The sequence below is a fragment of the Musca domestica genome, unplaced genomic scaffold (assembly GCF_030504385.1).
Source record: "Musca domestica strain aabys unplaced genomic scaffold, Musca_domestica.polishedcontigs.V.1.1 48, whole genome shotgun sequence".
NCBI lineage: Eukaryota > Metazoa > Arthropoda > Insecta > Diptera > Muscidae > Musca > Musca domestica.
Window position 1 is genome coordinate 487,745 of NW_026712340.1, and position 23,006 is coordinate 510,750.

The 23,006-nt window shown below is 34.0% G+C and overlaps 3 protein-coding genes across 3 annotated transcripts; 1 reads left to right on the forward strand and 2 right to left on the reverse strand.

Moving 5' to 3' along the window:
- Positions 1-16,302: 16,302 nt before the first annotated feature.
- On the reverse strand, positions 16,303-19,063 carry LOC101891176 (stress-activated map kinase-interacting protein 1). Its single transcript, XM_005181750.4, has 2 exons — positions 18,193-19,063; positions 16,303-18,133 (listed from the first exon to the last, which is right to left on the reverse strand). The coding sequence occupies exons 1-2, from the start codon at positions 18,937-18,939 to the stop codon at positions 17,153-17,155; spliced, it is 1,728 nt and encodes a 575-aa protein (XP_005181807.1). The 5' UTR covers positions 18,940-19,063; the 3' UTR covers positions 16,303-17,152.
- An 892-nt stretch (positions 19,064-19,955) lies between these two features.
- On the forward strand, positions 19,956-22,405 carry LOC101891459 (mitochondrial intermediate peptidase). The gene is made up of 3 exons (XM_005181752.4): positions 19,956-20,181; positions 20,244-21,905; positions 21,965-22,405. Exons 1-3 carry the CDS (start codon positions 20,047-20,049, stop codon positions 22,265-22,267), a joined length of 2,100 nt encoding a protein of 699 aa, XP_005181809.1. The 5' UTR covers positions 19,956-20,046; the 3' UTR covers positions 22,268-22,405.
- On the reverse strand, positions 22,294-22,906 carry LOC101892441 (uncharacterized). The gene is made up of 2 exons (XM_005181758.4): positions 22,667-22,906; positions 22,294-22,578 (listed from the first exon to the last, which is right to left on the reverse strand). Exons 1-2 carry the CDS (start codon positions 22,870-22,872, stop codon positions 22,485-22,487), a joined length of 300 nt encoding a protein of 99 aa, XP_005181815.3. The 5' UTR covers positions 22,873-22,906; the 3' UTR covers positions 22,294-22,484.
- Between the last annotated feature and the right edge of the window lie 100 nt (positions 22,907-23,006).

The following is a 23,006-nucleotide window of genomic DNA, read 5'->3' on the forward strand; positions in this document are numbered from 1 at the left end:
GTATTGAAGACGATACGTTAAAATTAATAATCTATAATAATAATTAATAATCTGATTCATCATTCAGCCAGTCCTTTTCACTACTGGAATCATCCAAAAGTGTTCATTATTTTCGTTTTTTTTTTTTTTGCACTACAAATATTAGTTTTTTCTTTAGTTTTTAAGTAGATCATTTCTTTATTTTTGTTATGACGCGGGAACATTGAAATGTATCAATACATTTTTCAACCTTGTTAGCCCTGCCAATGAAATGTCAAATTTACAATATGCACATTTCTGCTCGGCCAAATTCATGTAGCTAAAACAAGTAGAAATGTGCACCACTCAGCGCCATTTTTTTCTCGAGAGAGCTGCAAGTTTTGCTAGTCTTTGCAGTACGGGAACGCGTTGTAGCAGAATTAGTGCTAATTTGTAGGTTCTGGAACACAACTTATATTTCCCTAATCTAGTCCTACATTGATCCTATCAATAATATTATTTGTTTGTACAGATAGGTAGAATACCGTCTATGGGTCATATAAAGCTACATTATTTTATAAATCTTCTGTTTAAAAACGATCCTTTACCGATGAGTATATGAACTATTTGAAAAATCTTTTTACATATGTGCTATCACTTTTATTATCCATGTGCATTTCCGTGTGTATGTCAAAGTTGACATTTTACATATGACTCCTAAATCTTGCTAACAAACACTTGCATATGTTTTTTTATTTTATTTTATTTGGTTACATTATGATTATATTGTATTTTCTAAAAAATTATAATAATTTCAGGAAGACTTTTTACTACAAATTTAATGTTATATATTTTCCAATTTGGAAAGGAGGCTATATTAACTTTGTCATTCCGTTTGTAACAACCCTAAATATTAGATCCCATTAAGTATATATATTCATGATCAGCATAAAATTCTAATTCCATGTGTCTGTCTGTTGAAATCACGATACAGCCAACATTATTTGTAATAATATAGTTGTGTTCCAGTACTTTTTTAGTAGTAAAACTAGCAGAAGAGAGAACAGTACGAAATGCCATTCTCATTTAGGTGTGCTCAAAAAATAAGGGGACGGAAAATTAGCAGAAATGCGCTAAAATGTCAAAATTCCAAAAGAAAACAGTCTAAATCGGATTTTGTTTTCAGAATGCGTTGAAGAGTATTTAGAGGTGGTCTGCAAGAAGACTTAATGCCACAAGTTGGGAAGACAACCAACCTAAAAAATAAAAAGAAAATGTTCGCAGTAATAAGCAAACGTCTTTGATTCTAAGCTTAATTTTTCAATTTACCTTTTACTAATTTTGCACTGTTTTCCAATACGTTTTCTTCGTCTGATTCCTCATTCAGCCAGTCCTCTTCACTGCTGGAATCATCCAAAAGTGAATACATCAATTGCTCCATATTTTCTCTTTTTGTTTTTTGCACCTCAAATATTAGTTATTCTTTATTTTTTAAGTTAATCTTTTTTCTTTACATTTGTTGTTACGCGCAAACATTGAAATGTATTAATACATTTTTCAACCTTGTTAGCCCTGCCAATTAAATGTCAAATTTACAATTTGCACATTTCTGCTCGGCCAAATTCATGTAGCTAAAACAAGCAGAAATGTGCACCACTCAGCGCCATTTTTTCTCGAGAGAGCTGCGAGTTTTGCTAGTTTTTGGAGTACGGGAACGCGTTGTAGTAGAATTAGCACTAATTAGTACTAACTTTTAGGTTCTGGAACACAACTTATGATAGCATGGGATTACCTTGGTAATTGTACCATGTAACAACTAACAACATTTCTGTTTAATTATATTTTTCCGATGGAAATATGGCTTGCTGGATCGAAAAAAAACTTTGCTCGTATCCATGTATCACACAATATGTCCAACTTCTTTATATGGAAAATTTGTCTTTACGTATGTAAAAATAAAAAAACATTTCGTCAGATAGAACCTTAAAATAAATAGGAAAGGTGTGGTAGTTTCCGTCGTATTTTCATAATAATCAATATTTTCTTAATAATATCCCATGGTAGAATAATGCAGGTAGTTTTAAAATGTTCTTTACAAAAATTTATTTTTATATTTGTACTTATACGACGCCAATCGGAGGTTGTTATGGTATGCATTTTTCGACAATTTTAACGAATTTGAATAATTGTTCATTCAAAATTTTCAGTTTCAAAATTGGTTTGACAGTTCATTGTCCTGGCAGCTGTGTCGATGCGACTACCTTTATTCTTCTACCATCTATTACCCATCATGTCATACCATGTTCATATAGTATGTGACTCTCTCTCCATTTATTGTTTGATCCTTAGTTATAAAATATCTACTTATTTTCGCACACAATATTTTCAAAACAATATATTTATCATGGTGCAATAAAAAGGTAAGGTAGAGCTTCTAGCTGATTATAATTTTTTTCTAAGTGTGCCCGACTTCTGCCAATTTTTTGTATGTATTTGTTGTTTTGAAAAAGAAAACGAAATATTTTCAAAATCAATTAATGGAAGAAACTTAAATTATGGGGCGCGCATTAATAATATTAATGAATTTTGGCATGGAATGGAATGGATCATATTTTTGAGAGAACATTCAGGCATTTCATTCATCTTTCGCGCTATTTGACTCATTTTAGAAATGAACAAAAAGTATTAAATAAATGAAAACAACTTGTTGCCTATAATTTTGAATAATTCTGACAGGGCATGGGCTCAGGGCTGTTTTTTGCAGTTTTACGAAGCTGCTCTACCTCCTTATTGTACCATGGTATTTATAAGAAAAAAGGAATACAAAAATCTCAAAATAAAAAAATAGAACGTTTTAATGTTTTATTGACATTCAAATGAAAGTAGGATGTATTATTATTTCTCACGGATTCACATTCTCATATACAAAACAAAATAAATTCGATATAATAAAATATCATTTTGAAAAGTCTTTCCATGGTAGAATTAAGAAGGTAAAGGCATGCAATCATATGTTCACAATTTTTTTAAAATTAATTATTGGACAGCATTTCATTGTCAAATGTTCGTTTATTAGTCCATTGTATACACAGAAATCAGATATAGGAACTTTTTCTCAAATTTTCAAATTTGTCAAGGTAAATTACAGATAATGCAGAGATGGGAATGCTTATTTGAAAAGACTTCACTTTCTTAATTTTATAATGGGGATATTAATATAAGTGAACTTAACCCGTTAGTTACATTTGTAACAATATGAACGGTATACAAATTTGGTCAATTCAGAACCCAATGATGTGAACTTTTCGTTAACGAAGTAGCATACTCTTGCTTGTCCTGTAAAGGTAGATCTATTGTTGGACTTCGATTTGGAAGCCAAGCACAGCAAAACGGACAGCATTCGAGAGCATTTCCTACCCGTATAGACCAATATTTTCAAAAAATATGAAGATAAATACGTAATCCAAACCTGGCTGAAATAATCTCTTTCCTCAGACCTTTTTACATCTTTAAAGATTTTATAGGAAACCTCAATTCCATAGGCATAATTTCGCTTCAATATCAAATTTCCCCTCAATCAACACCTATAGTGACATTAAAAATCATTCCATTGAAAATCACAAAAGCAATGGGTCAACCTATTGACTGAACATTCCATTATTTATCCCAAACGGATTCCAATTTGTCTTCTCACAATGATTTATCTCGGCGACTGGAGTTAACTTTATCACTGTCCAATGACAGAATGTTGATAGGCCACCAAAGCCCAAATGATCGCGAATAAAATACATGAAGCTAGGTGTTGCGGCGATAGCCGAAACACACCGATGGTTGGTGGTTGTGGCGTGGCGTGTTTGGGACATTGTTATTTGGGGTGTAACCGCTGTTCTGGTTAGATTTTTTTCTTGCGTTCTGAACACGCATTTGACGAACATTTGAGGTTTGGTCAATTGAGTTTGGTGGCAAAAAACGAGAATATGTGTGGCCAAGTGTTATCTAGGCAGGCAACACACATTCGTTTATGTGTTTGAAGGCGTATTCTTTTTTTCTTAAACTGATATTCAAATTGGAATTTAAAAAGACTTTAAGATAATAAAAGTCCTAAAGTGGACCATGTGAATGAAAAGGTGTTGCTTTGTTCTACTGGATGGCCAAAGGCGGTGGACATTTGTCCGATGTTGGCGTAAAAGAACGCCTTGAGATACATGTGTATTTCCCCCAAAGATTTGCCTTTTGTTTTCCCATAAATTTTCTTACTTGTTTTTGTTTTAACAGAAAACAAAACTACAACAAAATTGTGGGGAGGGGAAATTTTTTTAATTGTCAGTTTTATTTGGTTTTAAAATATCTGAATTGGGCCTATTAAAGATAACATACGAACGTAATTTATGCCTATTCAAACATACATTTGCACACACATTGTGTGACAGAAGTGAATGAATTTGTCTGACAGCACGGCAGTTTATTTGAATTTTCTGTAACTTTGTTGTTGTTGTTGCTAAAGTTGTACTATGCGGGGTGTTCGCCCAAGTTTCATTGTCACTTGCAAACACTTGTTTTCAATTAAATTATTGCCTAGTGGTTATTGCCGTTCCAGTACAAACTTTGAAAATAAATTTTCATTTTTTTTCCAATTTTTTGTTTGGGTTTTTTTCTCGCCGAGCGTTCGCAACAACTTTCATTTAAAAACAAAAACATGTTTGTTAGGCCAGCGCGATAATGAGTATCCTTGATAGAAAGGTCTTTGCATTTACACTCAATACGATGTGCGTGTGTGTGTGAGTGTGTACGTAATTTCAACATTAATTGATTGTCACAGCGACATGTAAACGCAATTTCTAAGTTGATAAAAATAAAATGAGCTTCGAATGTAAAGGGGGCGTCAGCTAATGCATTATAATATTGATGTTTTTATTTGGGTCAGTTTTTTCCTGTTTCCCTGGTAAATGTACTCATAATTGGCTAACAAACTCGTATATGTAATATAATATATTAATAATTCTCATACTCTCGGTTGGCTTGAAATATTTGGATAGACCGCAATTTTAGTAAAATATTGACTTGTGTAAACAGGTAATGAACTGGCAAACCAATTTTGCAATTGAAAATGTTGAATGAAAAATTATTGAAATTTGTAAAAATTTTGAAAAATTCATATTACAACAACCGCCGATTTGCGTCGTATAAGAAAATATTTAAAAATATACTTATTTTTAATAAAACATTATTTTTTTTTTGACATATCAATGTTTCCAAGCGTTGATGTATCTACCTATATTCTTCTACCATGAATTTATCTGTCAAAACACTGATGCTAAAATTGTGAAATTTTGAAAACGTCTTGCTTTTGACACTAACTCGGGCCTATGCGAAGACCTGGACCTGCATAGAGAATTTTCTGTCACAGGCTGTAGTACCTATTGGGAGGTACCGTTATATGTAGGCTAAACAAAGACGTGGGCCAACATACGAAATTTTTTGTCATAGTCTGTAATAGCCATTACGAATTCTAAATACGAAATTTAAAACAACTTCCCTGAATAATGTCCCTAAAATCGTCAAAATACCGAATATTGGGAGGTACCGTTGCATGTGGGCTATACGATATCATAAACCTATATAGACATTTCTCTTACAGGGGGTAAAGTGCTTAGAAAGAAGGAACACCTTTTGTTGATTTTTAGGCAATTTCATTGAAAAATTTGGGTACAATCATCAAAATACCGAATATCAGGGGGTACCGTTATATGGGGACTATTGAACTGATTGACCTGCCAGCAGGCAAAAGACAGATGTGTGCAAAATTTAAGCTTCATATCTTTATTCGTTTTGACTCTAGAGTGATTACAACAAACGGACAGACGCAATGAAGGACAGGTCTAAAACGTCTTAGAATTTTACAGAAATACAACCCTGGAGCTACGCCCGCTTTCTGTCAGAATTATTCAAAATTAGAATCAACAGGTTGTTCTAATTTATTTAATATTTTTCCTCGTATCCGCAAATCCGATGCGGAATTCACATACTGAAGCATCACTGCTGTTTACATTAGTACTTCGATACATCCAAAGTCGCAAATATTTCCGCAAAGTCGTTATTTGAATTTAGCATTGGAAATGTAACGAAAAAAATAAAAAAAAAAAACATCTCTATATTAGGTTTTTGCATAGAACATTTTTGGCTATTTATACCCTACACCACAAGGTGGTCAGGGTATTATGTGTTTGTAACAGGCAAAAGGAAACGAGATAGACCCATAATTCCTTTTGATGATCTGCATAGAATCACATTCTGAGACGATTTTTGCATGTCCGTCCGTCCGTCTGTCCATGTACCGATCTGTCCGATCCAGATGAAAGTTTGCACAAATCATTTGTTTGGCCCAAGGACGAACCCTATTGAAACTGGAGATAATCGGTCAAAATTTAGATATAGCTCTCATATATATCTTCGTCCGATTTGCCTTTCATTGTGCACCAAACGTGTAATATCAACCCGAATAGTATGGAATTTTGCACATACAAGCAAATAAGGTCTGAAAATAAGTATGCCAAATTTGATCGAAATCAGAAGCTATATCGGTCAGATAGAGCTCCCATATATATTGTTCATCCGATTTGTTATTATTGTCCTCCGCATCCATAATATGCACTCTGTAACAACGATATTCAGGGAAATATATGAAATACAGCTGAGAAATATCTTTGACAAAGTTTATCAAGATCAGTTCAGATTTGGATATAGCTCCCATATATATCAAATGGGCAATACAAGTCCGAATTTAAAAGATACAAATGCTTCGGCATATTTAGTCTTTTGAACTTTAAATTAAAATTGTAATCATAGCGTGTATGATTGAATTCTCCCATAATTTATTATTACATTTTTTCGATAGATAAAAAGTTACGTTGTCGAACAAGTTTAATTTAAATTTGAACTATCCGATAAGCAAAAGGTCAAACCATCTTCCTTTTGTCTGTAACATGGTAGAAGAATATAGGTAGACGCGTCGACACAGCTGCTGGGACAATGAACTGTCAAACCAATTTTGGAATTGAAAATGTTGAATGAAAAATTATTTAAATTTGCAAAAATTGATGAAAAACGAGAATTATAATAGCCTCCGAATGACGTAGTATAAGAAAACATATAAAAATTTACTTATATTCGAAAAAACATTTAAATTTTTTTGACATATCAATGCTCCCAAGCGTTGATGCATCTACCTGTATTCTTCTGCCATGGTCTGTAACGTTACTTAATTCGTGTTGCCATATTTTTTTATCGATAATATATATGGCAATAACGGCAAAATTTATTCAAATCATGGTACAATAATGAGATCGATCAGCTTCGTAAAATAACAGAAGACCTACGGCTATACCCGCTTCCTGTCAAATTTACATGCAACGAGTTGTTTTTATTTTTTCAATTTTTTTCCTCATTTTAGAAATGTATTAAATAGAGCAAAAAATTGATTGAAATTGCGGGATTTTCTCTCAAAAATATAATTTAAACAGTTCTTTAAACGTTAGAACTTTTTGTAGGGTTAACCTTCTTTGAGAGGATTTATTTGAAGTAAAAGTAATGGATATGACAATTTAAATCCAAATCCAGTGGGTTAACCCTCATATATATAAACGTACTATTAGAGTATTTAATAATTCTTTCCCTTTTATTTTGTTTTATTTTATTTTATTGTGGATATTCCCAAAAGTCCCCTTCAACGGCCTACAATTGTTAATTTCCGTAAAAATTTAGCGCATTTTCTGGCAATAACACAAATTAGCCTTTCAACACTTGGCACCAAATTCATAAATTATTTGTTTAATATTTGCCAACAGCTAAGTTCTTTGCGTAAAAGTTGTTGTTTTTTTTTGCAAATTATTTTATTTATTTACATTTTACAGTTGTAATGTCATTGCCATAATTGCCATAAAAATGAAAATAATTAAATTGTTGTTGTTGTTTTATAGCATTTAAATTGCCATGCACTTGTCGACATACAGACTTATAGGCAGACACCCAATTCTACAGATGCACATTCAGAAATACACACATATGCATATGTTTGTATGTATGAATGCTATTAATAGCCAATCTATAATCATTAGAATGACCATACATACATACACACAAACATACATACCGACACATTTATTTATATACAAATGTACATTTTCCTCTAATGTGATATCAACGACCTTAAATACAGACAGATAACCTTGGCCTTACATACAATACAAACATAGTGATCGACATATGTACATACGTATGTATTTGTTGTTGGATTTGTGTATGTAAAAAAGTTTATTAGCATAAAATGTCAATTGTACTAAGTGATAATATTTGTACAATGCAAAGAATCTAAACTATGAAGACCTACACACCACCTACACTTCAACATATATAACAAACATGGTAGAAGAATATAGGTAGACGCGTCGACACAGCTGCTTGGACAATGAACTGTCAAACCAATTTTGGAATTGAAAATGTTGAATGAAAAATTATTTAAATTTGTAAAAATTGTTGAAAAACGCGAATTATAATAGCCACCGAATGACGTAGTATATGAAAGTATATGAAAATCTACTTATATTTGAAAAACATTTAATTTTTTTTGACATATCAATGCTCCCAAGCGTTGATGCATCTACCTGTATTCTTCTGCCATGATAACAAACTTTTAAGCACACCCAAAAATTTTTAATTTTAAAAGAAATGCTATGCAGATATTAGGTTTATATGATACGTATACTATAAATATATTAATATATTCTATATAAAGCGTTTCCCTTCGGACAACAAATTGTGTGAAGCGCCTTAACGTATGCTTTACATAAATGTAAAAAAGTAGCTTCACATATGATTCTAACATTATGGCCGGTTATTACATCTTCCCGATGGATAAAAAAGTGATGTTGTCGGACACATAAATCGTTTTTCGTTATTACAAATCTGATTTAAATATAAACTGCCCCATAAGCGAAAGGCCAGACCATCTTCCCTTTATATTTTAACGTTAAGTTTACTGAATTCATATTTTATATTGATAATATGACAATAACATCAACATTTATTTAAATGAAGAAATTAATAACACAAATCGTTTATTTTATATTGAAGAACTAAATTATAAATATATTTCACGAAATTAATTACAAATTTGTTTTGTTTATTATTATTTTAAACTAAAATGAAGATGCCATTGTGAAAAATGTAGTGACTACCTGTTACTTTTACAAAAAGCTTGCCATATCTCTGTAAAAAGTGCTTATATTTTAAAGGAAAGATGTAATAATGAGAGCCCGATAATGTGACCTTTATCCTTCACTTTTACTAAAGTAAGGGATAACAAAAGTGGACTATAAAGGGAAGATATAGGAGCGGGCCTATGTGAATCCTAGCTAAACCTAAATCAACCATAGAGAAGAATACATGTAGACGCATCGACACAGGTGATGGGACAATGGATTGTCAAATCAATTTTGGAATTGAAATTTTTGAATGAAAAATTATCCAAATTTGTATAAATAGTTAAAAAATGCATATCATAACAACCTCCGATTAGCGTCGTATAGGAAAACATATACAAATTTACTTATTTTTGAAGAAACATTTAAGAATTTTTGACATATCAATGTTCCTAAGCATTGATGCATGTACCTGATTCTTCTACCATAGTGACATGGAGACATATAACCCCAGGTCCTATCACATATGTGTTTTTTCTATCAAATCTGGCCACTTTATTTTATCACTTTTCTAAACGAGCTCTCTTAGTGACGACATGTTGGATGTTACAATATGGCATAGACAAATGAAGATATAGACAACGAAAAGTTAGTTTTGTCTTTTTATCCAGGTGGCTCTCATCATGTTTTGCATAGTCAACATGCTGATTTACGCGTTCAACCCACTCGACTTCGAAAACACATTTTATTGTTTTTCAAGAATTTTACTTGATTATTCCGGAATTTTTTGATGTCATCACGTAATTTTCACATTTATTTTATTATGTAACAATTTCCAACCGACAAATATCCTACAGTTTTTGTTATTTTTAACGTTTTAGAATTGAGTGACTTCAATATTCCCACTCAAACCCCTGAAACGATATAGACGACATCTGCTGCTTCGATTTTTTTCGAAGATAAACGGTGAGAGCATTTCGTTGTCTATATTTTCATTTGTCTATGAATATGGTCGAATCAATTCGAGCGAATTTGCAATTTATCCTCCTTTATCTCGGGGTAACCCCGATCTCTTTAGTGATAGAAACCCTTACAAAACTGTCAACTTTAATGTTCATCTACAAACTATGGACAGTCACAACTTAATCTAATGTTCGGAGAATCAAATTTTTAGTTATCTTTCTGTTGGCTCAAATTAGTTTTTGTTTTGTTACAAAATTAATACCATAATTAATACTAAGAAACTAATATTTTCGATTTCTTTCGGATTATGTTAAATCTCATGTAAGGAGGTGGGTTGTTGGAGGTTATCCTGATTTATCATAAGCATTCACATTGGTACATATATTCAAAATTTTACCTGGTTTTTATGATATTCAATTTTTGGTTTCCTTTCATCTCAGATCAACATGTGCTGAATAATCACCAGGATTACATGACGAGATCCAACAGCAACTTCATTTTTTTAAAATATGTAGATTTTGGGCTGACCAGTTTTCTATGAAAATTTTTGCTGAGCTCCTCCATACAAGTGCTGAGGTCAATATATTCATTGGGGTTTTCGTCTTTTTTCTCGGCCCATCTACTACACACAAAGCACAACACAAGATAATTAAATAAAATTATAATTATTATTTAAATTGTCCACTTTTTCTGGTATGTGGATATGCAATCTGGCTTTTGAAGAAACATTTACAAATTTTTGACATATTAATGTCCCCAAGCATGGATGCATCTACCTGTATTCTTCTACCATGGATTGACCAGAGATTAAGGTCCAATTACACATAATGTAACAATCATATATGACTTTTTTCATATTTTACTAAAGGCCAGATTACACACTATGTTAAAGTCATATGTACTTTTTCATGTTTAATAGCATACTTTTAAAGTTCCCAAGATTTTTATACTAAAAATCTAGAATAAATATTATACAAGTGTTACTTTCACATGTTTACTTTTGGGAGCTCCTTAAAGTATGCTATAAAAATCAAAAAGATAAACGTCGCGTCATATTTGTCTTTAACATAATGTGTAATCTGGCCTTTAACAAAATATAATATATGAAAAAAGTCACTTTAATTATGACTATAAGATTATGTGTAATCGGACCATAACCTCTAGTGCATCTGAAAAATCTACAGTTAATGCCTTTTGCATTTTAACCTAGCTGCATGTGAATATGCACATGTACGGCATGTCGTATCTGTACGAGACGAATGTATTGCAGTTTGCTTGCCAAAAGATCATGACTATTGGTTGTCTTTGAATTGTTGCTGTTGTTGTTATTGTTGCCACCATTGTTTTTGTTAGTAGTTTTATTGTTGATTATTTTCACTTAATAACGCTCTCACATTTGACCCCCCACTCTCTTTAGGCGCTTTGTCATCTGACTGCAACTGAAAAGTTATGTCCAACCTTTTATTAGAAATTAAATGGAATACCATATTTGAGAGAAACATTCTATATTTTAAATATTGTTGGCAACCGGAAAAATGAATTGGGTGTCAGTTAATTAATGTCAAATGGACCAAAAATAAAGCACAGACTCTCTCAAGGTTTCTAGTTATTGAAAATATTACCCTAGAAAATTAAGCATACTTATTTACCCGAATTGAAGTATATAATTCTCATTATACATTTGCTCTGTTCCAGAACTGCAAGAATGTAAAAGATTTTACTACGATAACCGATTTTTCCTTTATGTATCGAAAAAAATGCAAGACCTGTAGATTCTTGCAGGTTCTGGAACAGAGTTATTATTGGCACAATATCGAGCAATAATCGGCTATATAATCAAATATTTTAAATGTCCCATATTTCGATAAAAAATTTCAAAAAATTCTATTTTTTTTTACCTTGGTGCAAAGTGCCTATTAATGCACTACCCAATCTTATGAAATTAACGATGCATTTGTTGTTGTGTTCTTTCAATTTCATTGAAGACCAAAAGTAAAAATAATTCTGTGAAAAATGCAAACAATTAATGTTGATCAGCAGCCGCTGCAACAAAAACAAGTTTAAGTGATATTGGCTTTTACTCTTCCGTATAGTATTTTATTAAATAATTGCGAAGCCCAGTAGAAAATTTTAAAACATTTAACATTTAAAAATTTAAAATTTTAAAATTTTAAAACAAGATTTCGCACGTGGTAGAAGAATACAGGTAGATGCATCAACGCTTGGGAATAAGTAGATTTTTATATGTTTTCTTATACGATGAAAATCGGACGTTGTTATGTTATGCATTTTGCAACAAATCCATTGCGTATACGTCAAATGAAATCGACTCTGAAATCCGATAGATTTCATTTGACGTATACACAATGGAATTGACAGTTGAAATCCATTCGATTTAGTAAGAATAAACTTTCTTTAATTTAGTAAGTGTAAACGTACTTCAAGTTCCAACTCTGTAAATTCCATGGCAGAAGAATACAGGTAGACACATCAACGCTGGGAACATTGATATGTCAAAAAAGAAATTAAATGTATTTTGAAATACAAGTAGATTTTTATATGTTTTCATACACGACATCATTTGGATGTTATTATAATTCGCGTTTTTCAACAATTTTTACAAATTTAAATAATTTTTCATTCAACATTTTCAATTCCAAAATTGGTTTGACAGTTCATTGTCCCAGCAGCTGTGTCGATGCGACTACGTATATTCTTCTACCATGGTAAATTCGTTATGTGCGCCCGGAGTTGTATCTACCATAAACAAAATTTTCCAACTGGGTATATCATTTGTGTGTTTGCAGCCATTTAATTCCAGCATATTTTTGTTGTTATTGTTGCTGCTGCTGCATTAGAATGCATATCAATAACGGTTCCGTAGACAGGAAATAAATGGATGCAATTGCTTTTGAATGCCATCGGACAAAAACACGTCAAGGATGATCAAGTGATTCTATTTTTTTTTTTTTTTTTGCAAACAAATAAACATTGAAATGTTTGTAGGAAAACTTGACTCGGAAGTACAAAAACAACGGCGTTTCAACAAAAGCAAAGCTATTAATAAGTTTTTATACACATGTTCACACACAAGTATTCATATTTGTATTGTTAAAAATAATAAGTCAATTCCGTGAAAAGTGATAGAGTGGAGAATTTTATTAAAATTAAATTATTATGTCCATATTCTTGAGTAGAAAGTTCGCCATGAAGAAAACTGACGATCAACTTACTTTTTTCCACAAAACTCTCATCCCAGAAGCCTTTGTGACGGATAAGACATCAAGACGGGAAAACCGGAAGATTTTGTCGAGGTATTCGGGGCGCTGAAAAGAACTCCCGAAGGTCTTTTATGGACAAATGACCTTCCAAATTTTTAAGGAGAATACTTGCAAGATAGAAGTGTTCAATATGGAGAATACCTTCTAAAATTCTTGTGGACGAAGAGGTCGCACAGATTTCTTTTAGACGGAGAAGACCACCTAAATGTTTTCTTGGCGCAGAAGACCACCAGATGTTTTCTTGGCGCAGAAGACCACACAGAGGACTACTGGATTGAGAAGACGTCTCGAAGATTTTGTAGATGGAGAGGACTTCACAGAAGTCTTCGTCACAAAAAAGAGCCCCCAGAGGACTTTGGGCCTGACCTTAGATCTTTGGGGCCGGGAAGACATTAAAGAGGTATTATGGACAGAAAATAAATTCTCGTTGTCTTCGGGACGAAGAATATGTCTTCTGTGCGGAGAAGATCTTGTGGAGGCCTTTTCATAAGGAGAATTTCTCCTAGAGGTCTTTAATATGGAGCAGACCTTTTAGCAGTCTTCAAAATGGAGAAAACCTCCGAGAAGTTTTCAATGTGGAGAAGACGTCTAGTTTTCCTTTCGGGGAAAGTGCTTTCAACGGTGCTTTCAATTGAGAACACTTTTTATACTTTTATTTATTTATTTACTGATTCCTGCACCGGTAAGATTGAAATCTTAGAATTAAAGCGCAAAATTACAAAAGTACAACATATCTAATTGGGTTGATGTCGGTGAAGACTTCCCAGGGAATTTTGAACTGTGAGTCCTTCTGGATGTTTTCTATGCAGAGGAAAAAGGTAGTTGGGGGTAGACCTTCTAGTTGTCCTTTTTAAGGCGAAGAGCTTATTGAGGTCCTAGGAAGGCCTTTTAGATATCATCTTAACACAGCAGACCTTCTATAGGTCTTATGGGCGGAGACGTCCTCATGCACAGCATTCTTTCTAGAGGTATACAGGGCGAGATGAAAAAACTGCAACCAATTTCAGTCTGCTGTCATTTCTAAGCCACTCGTCCGACTGCTGATAATATTATTCCAGTGACAGTTCATTATGTTGTTTACAAGCGTACATTTTGGTGAGAATTTTCCAGAAAAAAGTTATTCGTGATGGAAGTCAAGCGTGATAGTGTGATTTCCTGATAATTGGCTGAAAAAACCACAAGTGGCTATTGTTAGAGCACTCCAGCATTTAAATGTGAACAAATCTTTTGTGTCTCGTACCATCGCTAGTTACCTTGATACTGGTTGCGTAGCCCGACCGACGACAAGGAAGTGACCTAAAGATGACTCGTGAGCTGAACATATCGCAATATTCCATTAGGCAAATATTGAAAAATAAGCTAGGGGTAAAGCCATTGAAATCCCAAAAAGTGCAAAAACTTACACCGCAACAAGAAAATAGACTCAAAAGAACTAAAGAGTTGCTTCGTTTGGCCGAAAGTGGGGAACTGCCGAATTTGGTTTTCTCCGATGAGAAAACAGTCGTTGTCCAGCAGTTTGTAAACAAAATGATGGTGTTTACTTGCCAAAGGCGTCAGCTGAAATGTACCTTCGGTTGGCCACCAGAACTCATGCGCCGGCTAAGGTGATGGTGTGGACCGCCATAACAGCCGATAGTCGCTCTCTGCTCGTATTAATCGACCGTGGCATCAGAATAAATGCCGAAAATTACCGCGAAAATATTCTGGAGCGTGTATTGAGCACGCGAACATTTTGGCCGCAGACCATGGACATTCCAACAGCACTCAGCACCATCGCACTCAACATGCGCCTCCCAAGAATGGTTGCAAAATGAGGTATTGTGGAAAGCAAGGTTGGCACTAAAAATACCAATGTAAAAATACCAATGTAATACCAGAACAACATTCGGCCAGCGTGTGACGGTTTCATTGGCCGTTTGAAGGCCATAATTCGTGCCAAAAGTGACCAATTCGAACAAATCTAAATTTATTCTAAAAGTTTATGCTATTTCCGACATTTTGGCTTTCATTCAATAAAATTAAAAAAAAAATGTAGAAATTATGGCGTTTGACTTTGTTGCAGTTTTTTATATCACCCTGTATTTTACAGAAAATTCACTTTCTTCTCAAGTCAAGAAGAATTTCTTGAGGTTTTTCTTACTTCTATAGATGTTTTCTAAGGAGGCCATCTAAAGGCCTGCACGGTAGATCATACAAGAAAAATGAGTTAAATAGCTCGAAATATTCATAGTGTTTAATATTTCAGTTTCATGGCAAAACTAGTTAATGTCCTATTCGGGAGCCCTGCAATGTACGTTTCTTCTCGTCCTTGATTCTGAAAATTTTTTGTTTTTATTTTTCAAAACAATAAATACAAAATCAAAATTGGAAAAACTATGGATATTTTACATATGACTCATAGGTCATTTTACATACGACTCTAACAGTATATGTAACTAGTTACAGAATCACACTACTGATCACGTACATATGTATTGAATGGGTCTCCGACAAATTTTTCAATACATTGCAAACGGAATGCCAAATATATCATTCATCCTATGATAAAACATATAAAAATAAGATATAAAAACTAGTCTTAATAATAGGAAGATACAGGGAGGAAAATTTTTAGCACTTGGTAGAAAAACTTAGGAAGTGTAATCTAATGTACGATTAGTTTGGCCATTGTACGGACTGTTGATGATTCTGTATCGGATAAGTAATTCAGGTGCTGCATTCTATCACAATGCTATCTCAAATACAAACACATATTTAAAATTATCAAACTTGATTAGCAAATGAATTTACTTGAACTTTAATCGATTTCAATCCTCAATTCAGATACAACGGAAGTTCATAAAAATATGCATATTAACCTATATGAAATTTATTAAATAATGGAATAAATTACAGACATCAAATTATTTTTAAATTTACGATTAACATATTGTTAAGCCTTTATTTCCGATTATTAAGAGCTGTTTGTTGTGTTTTTCAAGATCACCCAGACGATTTGTGTGTCAATCTCACTGACAAGCATTTGACATGATTAGACATTTGTATTGGTGTTTAGTTGTTCATGTATTAATTTTATAATGTAGAGAATAGATTTGAAGTTAATACTCATGAATATAAAGTATATTTATCTAATGTAAGTTTTATGTTTGCATTTTGCTTTTATAAAGTGACTTAATCTTAAAATTTAGTAATGTTTTTTTTTTTTTTTTGTGAAATCAAAATATAATTAATCTTATTATTAAAACTTAACTTATTGTAAAAAATGTATTATGAGTTTAGTTTTACAATTACTTTGAAACTAAGAATTTGTGTTAAAAGTTTACTATAATAAACATAAATGAGACAGAGGTGTTTGGTCGCTTGGATAGGAAATGATCTGTAGTTTATAAGTATTATTGCAAAGGAAATAAAACTACAGCCAATTTTTGTAAAGCCAGGCCATAACTTAAGTTCTTGCCAGGGATGAGAAAAATACTATATTAACTATTGACTCGTTTTACGACAAATGCCATTATATTGTTCATTTCAATTTTACATCATAATAAATTATCGTAAATAATAGATTTGAATCGCTGGCACCGCACCGCAGTTTAATTTTCTTCTGACCGAGATTTATTCCACCTCATTTCCTTAAAACTATTTTAGATATTGTGATTTTTGCAGTGGCAATACAGCTTGTATATCATTGCACTTTCCGGTTACACAGGAATGCAACAGATATCGATAGCATTGCATATAGAAACTTTTTAGATACTACAATTTGAGATGCTTTTTAGCTTGACTCTTTTCCAATTTACGTTGTTTTATGCTAAGAAATTCTCGACGTACCTCCGATGAGGTCATCTCTAGTATACAATTAAGTTTTTTGAATATTTGTTCAGCCGTAGGCAGTGTGGTTTCAAAATCGTAATGTTTAAAACGTATACTTTGTGTAGACGATGATGATGATGTGGGATGCGATGTTGATGATGTGCTGGCGGTGTTTGTTGAACTTCCTAGGAAGTTGAAGGGCGATGAAAAATGTGGATAATGTCCAGGGCTGGTGGGTGAATGTGCTGTAACACTTAATCCAGCTGATTTGGTATCATTTAAGTTGATGGCATTTATGGCCGATGCTGATTTTAACCATATACGCAGGACTGCTTTCATTGTTCGTTTTTCGACAATTTCACAATGTGCCACTGCATCAATGGGATATGTTACGGCCCGTTGTTTAGTCCAGAATTTACCATGTTTATGCTGATCGATTTCGATACGCTCGCCAGATATGCCCAAAATTACTTCAGTTTTAAAGAATTTCTTATCGATAATATTAAGGGTATAGGTGCGATAAACTGGAGCCTCCAACATATCATCTTGACTTAGAATACGTTCTTCCAAATCATCAACGCGGCCATCAGCCACCACATTATTGTGACTGCCATCAACGTCATCCCTATCATCACCCTCAGCTGTGCTGTTGTTGTGTGAACTAATTGCCATTGCAGCCAAACGGGCCTTGTCGTCTTCTGAAGTCATTGACTTTGTGGGGCCGGCTGTGGAGGGTACATTTTTTCTTTCGGCCAATGTAAGATGTGAAAAGCCAAATTTGGAAAAAGGCTCATCATTATCTAACGGTGGGAATTCTTCCAAATCATCATTATCTTCAGTCATATACAGGCCATAATGTCGCACAGATTTTAGGGGTAAGTCCGGAAATTCAATGGAAGCTTTGTAACACACCAAACCAATGACCTGCAAGAAAACGAAATTCATGTTCAAGTGATTTTACCATAATCTACTAGACAACTCACCTGATATATCTTTGCATGCGACAAAACACATATTTTCAGTGGATAATTTTTCTCCTTCTCGGGCAGCATACTTATAAATATTTTTATGCTCTTCACAGGCACCCCAATCTGAGATGTACCATCGAACTCGGCATATCTTTGAAACTTGTTCTCCACATGTTTTGGACTATTGGCTAATTTCAGTGATAGCTTACTTTTCAATTTGCTGCCACCAGTTAATCCCTCCCCTTTATCCGTATCCAGCGGAGGTTGAGGTTTCACAGGTTTGCGCTGAAAGAAATCATTGCTTTCTGGTTTCACAACATCATCTTCATAATTGACACGTTTCGTTTGGGCAGCATTGCGGCGGGCTCTATCCATTTCTTCCAATTTCTGTGCCGTATTTGAACGGAAACGATGCGCCCCAACTTCCGGATACATTTGTATATCAAATGACTGGGCCGTTAGGTCAACTTCTTCGTCATCACTTTGATCCAATCCGGGATAGCAAATGAAATCTACCTCCTGCAGTGGCGGATCATAGTTACGATGATGTAACGGCTGTGGAGGTTGTTGACCTGCAATCATTGATCGCCTCTGTTGCTGCTGCTGGAAATTACGTGTTCCATTGCCCTGAAATTTTTTGAGGTAGTGTTTGGGCAGATCATCACTAACCATTACAGTCTCACACATTCCCGTATCGTCTGTGGATATAAACGAATTCCGTATGTGACATAGCAACCAATGTGGATTCGAATAAGTTGCCATTTTAGGATTTTATTTAAAAAAATTATTGAAATTTTCGAAATTTTCTGAAAATTTCTTCTGAAAATCTAATCTACTTCTGTACTATTGTATTATTTTCTTAGAGAACAGAAATATAGCGATAAAAGCTAGGAACAAAGCAAACTTGTGTGGACACTGCAATATGGCATCTCTGAAACGAAAAGCGACACAGCCAAATAGGAATAAAAATGTGGAATCAAAACAAAAATACCAACGCTGTGAGATTATATATGTTTACTTAGGTAAACAGCTGTTTACCCGGTAATAGAGTTGCCATGGTAGAAGAATATAGCTAGACGCATCGACACAGCTGCTGGGATAATGAACTGCCAAACACATTTTGCAATTGACATTTTTGAATGAAAAATTAATCAAATTTGTAAAAATTGTTAAAAAACGCATATTACAATAACCTCCACTTGACGTCGTATAAGGTAACATATCAAAATCTACTTATATTTGAAAAACATTTTGAAATGTTTAACATATCAATGTTCCCAATCGTTGATGCATTAGAAGCATGTTAAGATACATTAACATTAGATGTGTTTTGTTTTTTTATGACAAGTCGACAGAATATATTTAAAAAAGAACCATAATTATAATAATAGGCCGGAAAATGTAAAACATTCTTCTTTAAAAAAGTTATGCCCTTAGAACTTTCAGTGTAAAAAAAAGAAGTTTTGGTGTATATTTTTTCTTGTGAAATTCTACTTTTATTAATTTTTTAGTAGAAACGAAATAGGGTATAATAAAAGCCAGAAACAAAATCATATTTATGTTTAAGATTTGGGTAAAAAGGAAAGCATTTGCTTACCAATCATTCACTGTGAATTGATACCAAACCTCCACACAAATAATCTATTTAATATTTCAGCCCTTTTTTCTTTGAGAACTTGAGACTTTGTGAACCCTTAATCATCTGTTTTGTCATGTTGCCTCTTTTACCATTCGTCAATAACCACTACTCAATATTCAAAATGTGAACCAATAGAAACACCTGGACTGAAACTAGTTCCAATATATCCATTACGTGAATAGTTCCTTTGACCAAGTTTTTTATAACGACAAACTCAAAAGAATTGCACTATGACGCTATTGAAAAAACCCACTGGGGTATTGCTTAAACACTGTTGGAGGAAATCGGTGACAACATGGACACCTTTGGCCACCGCTTTTAATTCACCGCCATACAAGAAAATTAATTTTACGCGCAATGAAGCAGTATGTAAAAATGAATCACAATTGTATTGACTTATATCACTCAATGTTTTCGTCATTTACAGGGTCTCTTTTGTATGCCCGAACTGAAAAACCATGAAGGTTTCTATTTACTAAAAGACAATGTGACCAATCACACAGAAGAACTAATACAGGAGGCAATATCGCCGAATCGCAAGAGGAAAATGGTACAAATCTTTGATGAGCTATCTGACTCGTTGTGTAAGGTTGCCGATTTATCGGAATTCATACGAGTCGCTCATCCTCAGAGCAAATATGCCCAGGCGGCAGAAGATGCTTGTATAAGTATAAGCGGCATTGTGGAGCATTTGAATACACACAAGACACTATTTATGGCCTTGAGCAATGTTGCCCATAATGGGGACATTGTACCCACAACGGATGTCGATAAACATGTCTCGAAATTGTTTCTATTTGATTTTGAGCAGTCCGGAATACACTTAAAGGAAGAGGAAAGAGAAAAAGTGGTACGCCTTAATGACCATATACTGCAATTAGGACAAAAGTTCATGCATGGAGCTGTGGTGCCAACATCATTTCCACGTTCACAAGTCCCTGAGTCAATTCGAAACTACTTTCCCTCGGAGGGCGATCAAATTCTAGTATCAGGCCTTTACACAAACTCCAACAATGGCATGGCTCGCGAAGCAGCCTATAAATTGTATTTATACCCATCGGAAAGACAGGAGGAACTACTTACAGATTTATTGAAATGTCGACATGCTTTGGGGAAAATATGCGGTTTTCAAACATATGCACATCGCGCCCTTAACTCCAGTACGGTAGAGAGCCCTGAAATGGTAAAAGAATTTATAGATGAATTGACACGAGAATTAAGACCCCGTGCCGATGCCGATTTTCGAATCATGGAAGAAATGAAGCGCAAAGAGAGTGGCAATAAAAATGCCACACTTGCGGCCTGGGATACACCATATTTCACTTCGCTCATGAAAAGAAATGCTCTGAATGCCAACGCCAATGAATTTTTACCCTATTTCAGCTTGGGTGGTTGTATGCAAGGTCTGGATAATTTAATGCGTTCTTTATATGGTATAAGCCTACAAAATACTGAAATGGAACCTGGAGAGTCGTGGCACAATGATATATACAAACTGTCTGTGGTACATGAAAAAGAGGGTCTCTTGGGATATATCTATTGTGATTTCTTTGAGCGAAACGGAAAACCAAATCAAGACTGTCATTTTACCATTCAAGGGGGTAAACGTTTGTCTGATGGCTCATATCAATTACCTATAGTGGTAGTGATGTTGAATCTTTCTCAACCCCGTTGGACTGGACCGACATTGTTGACACCATCGAGGGTGGATAATTTGTTCCATGAAATGGGTCATGCAATGCATTCAATGTTGGCAAGAACTGAATATCAACATGTTACGGGTACCCGATGCTCTACAGATTTTGCTGAAGTGCCATCCGTCTTAATGGAATACTTTGCAAGCGATCCACGTGTAGTGCGTACATTTGCCAAACATTTCCAAACACACAAACCCATGTCAGAGGATATGTTACAACGGTTGTGTGCCTCCAAAAATCTCTTCTCTGCCAGTGAAACCCAACTGCAAGTATTTTACTCTGCTTTAGATCAAATCTATCATGGGGATCCATCAAAACAGGGAGCAACCACAACAGAGACTTTAAAAAATGTACAAAGTGATTATTACAGTTTGCCATATGTGGAAAATACGGTAAGTTAATTGATGAGGTTTTATAGTTTGCTTTATTTCAATAAACATTTTTATTGTAGGCATGGCAATTGCGTTTTTCCCATTTGGTGGGCTACGGTGCCAAATATTACTCCTATTTAATATCCAAGACCATTGCATCTTGGATATGGCAGACATATTTTGAGGAGAACCCTTTCAACCGCGAATCAGGTGAAAAATATCGCCAGGAAGTACTGGCCCATGGTGGAGGCGTACCATCCCGCCAACTAGTGGCAAACTTTTTAAAGCGTGATCTCACTCCCCAAAACTTGGCTCAAAGTCTTATTACCGAAATTGACATCAACAACGATAAAATTAAGCATATGCTAAAGGTCGATGCTTAGACTCCCATTGTTAGATAAAATCCCTGTTAAAAGTTTTATTATTTTAGTTTAATAGACAATTTTGTTATGTTTTTAGCAGCGTTTTTTAATAGAAATGTAACACGACGAAATACATACACATATTGGCCAACAAAACAATACCAATTTTGTAGTTTAAAGTTTACATTTCATGGAAAGGTATTCTCTGGACTTAACATCTAAATTTAATAGAAAGTTCCTAATGGGCAATGGCTGGCATTATTTCCACTCCGGCAAATTCTTTTGCAATGCGTACACCCAAAAAGAACAATCCGAAACTTTTGACCACGGACCTATGGAAACAGAATAATAAAAACAAAACAAGTTTATAGGTTATTGGTTGGAGTAGTACAAAATTTGGTTCTATTATTGCCAACTTACCATTGGAATTCATTGTGATAAATGCTTTTGAAGAAATTTACAGCTACATTGCCTTTTTGTGCCATTTTTATGTAATATTTGTTACTTTCTGAGGTTTTACGCGAGTAGAAACACAAGGAGAATTTTGTGGAGCTAAAAGAAGAAGAGGAGCGAAAATCAGAACATATGATAGCCGGCAGCAATTCGTAGTGATTGGCCAGTTTCATGATAACACCAAATGTTTATTAGACGTTACCGTAACGTAACCAATACGCGACAAATTACAGTCAGTAACTGGGAAAAAATAAAATATAAAACAAAAGTAAAATAATTAACAGTAAATAAGAAGAATATGATGACT

Bases quoted from the DNA above. Each gene is read 5' to 3' on its own strand.
- LOC101891176 (XM_005181750.4), bottom strand. From the start codon at position 18,939: ATGGCAACTTATTCGAATCCACATTGGTTGCTATGTCACATACGGAAT. The intron at 18,134-18,192 runs GTGAGTTGTCTA...GTTTTCTTGCAG, and splicing joins CGCATGCAAAGATATATCAG to GTCATTGGTTTGGTGTGTTA.
- LOC101892441 (XM_005181758.4), bottom strand. From the start codon at position 22,872: ATGAAACTGGCCAATCACTACGAATTGCTGCCGGCTATCATATGTTCT. The intron at 22,579-22,666 runs GTAAGTTGGCAA...CTGTTTCCATAG, and splicing joins TATCACAATGAATTCCAATG to GTCCGTGGTCAAAAGTTTCG.
- LOC101891459 (XM_005181752.4), top strand. From the start codon at position 20,047: ATGACGCTATTGAAAAAACCCACTGGGGTATTGCTTAAACACTGTTGG. The intron at 20,182-20,243 runs GTATGTAAAAAT...CGTCATTTACAG, and splicing joins ATTTTACGCGCAATGAAGCA to GGTCTCTTTTGTATGCCCGA. The intron at 21,906-21,964 runs GTAAGTTAATTG...TTTTTATTGTAG, and splicing joins TGCCATATGTGGAAAATACG to GCATGGCAATTGCGTTTTTC.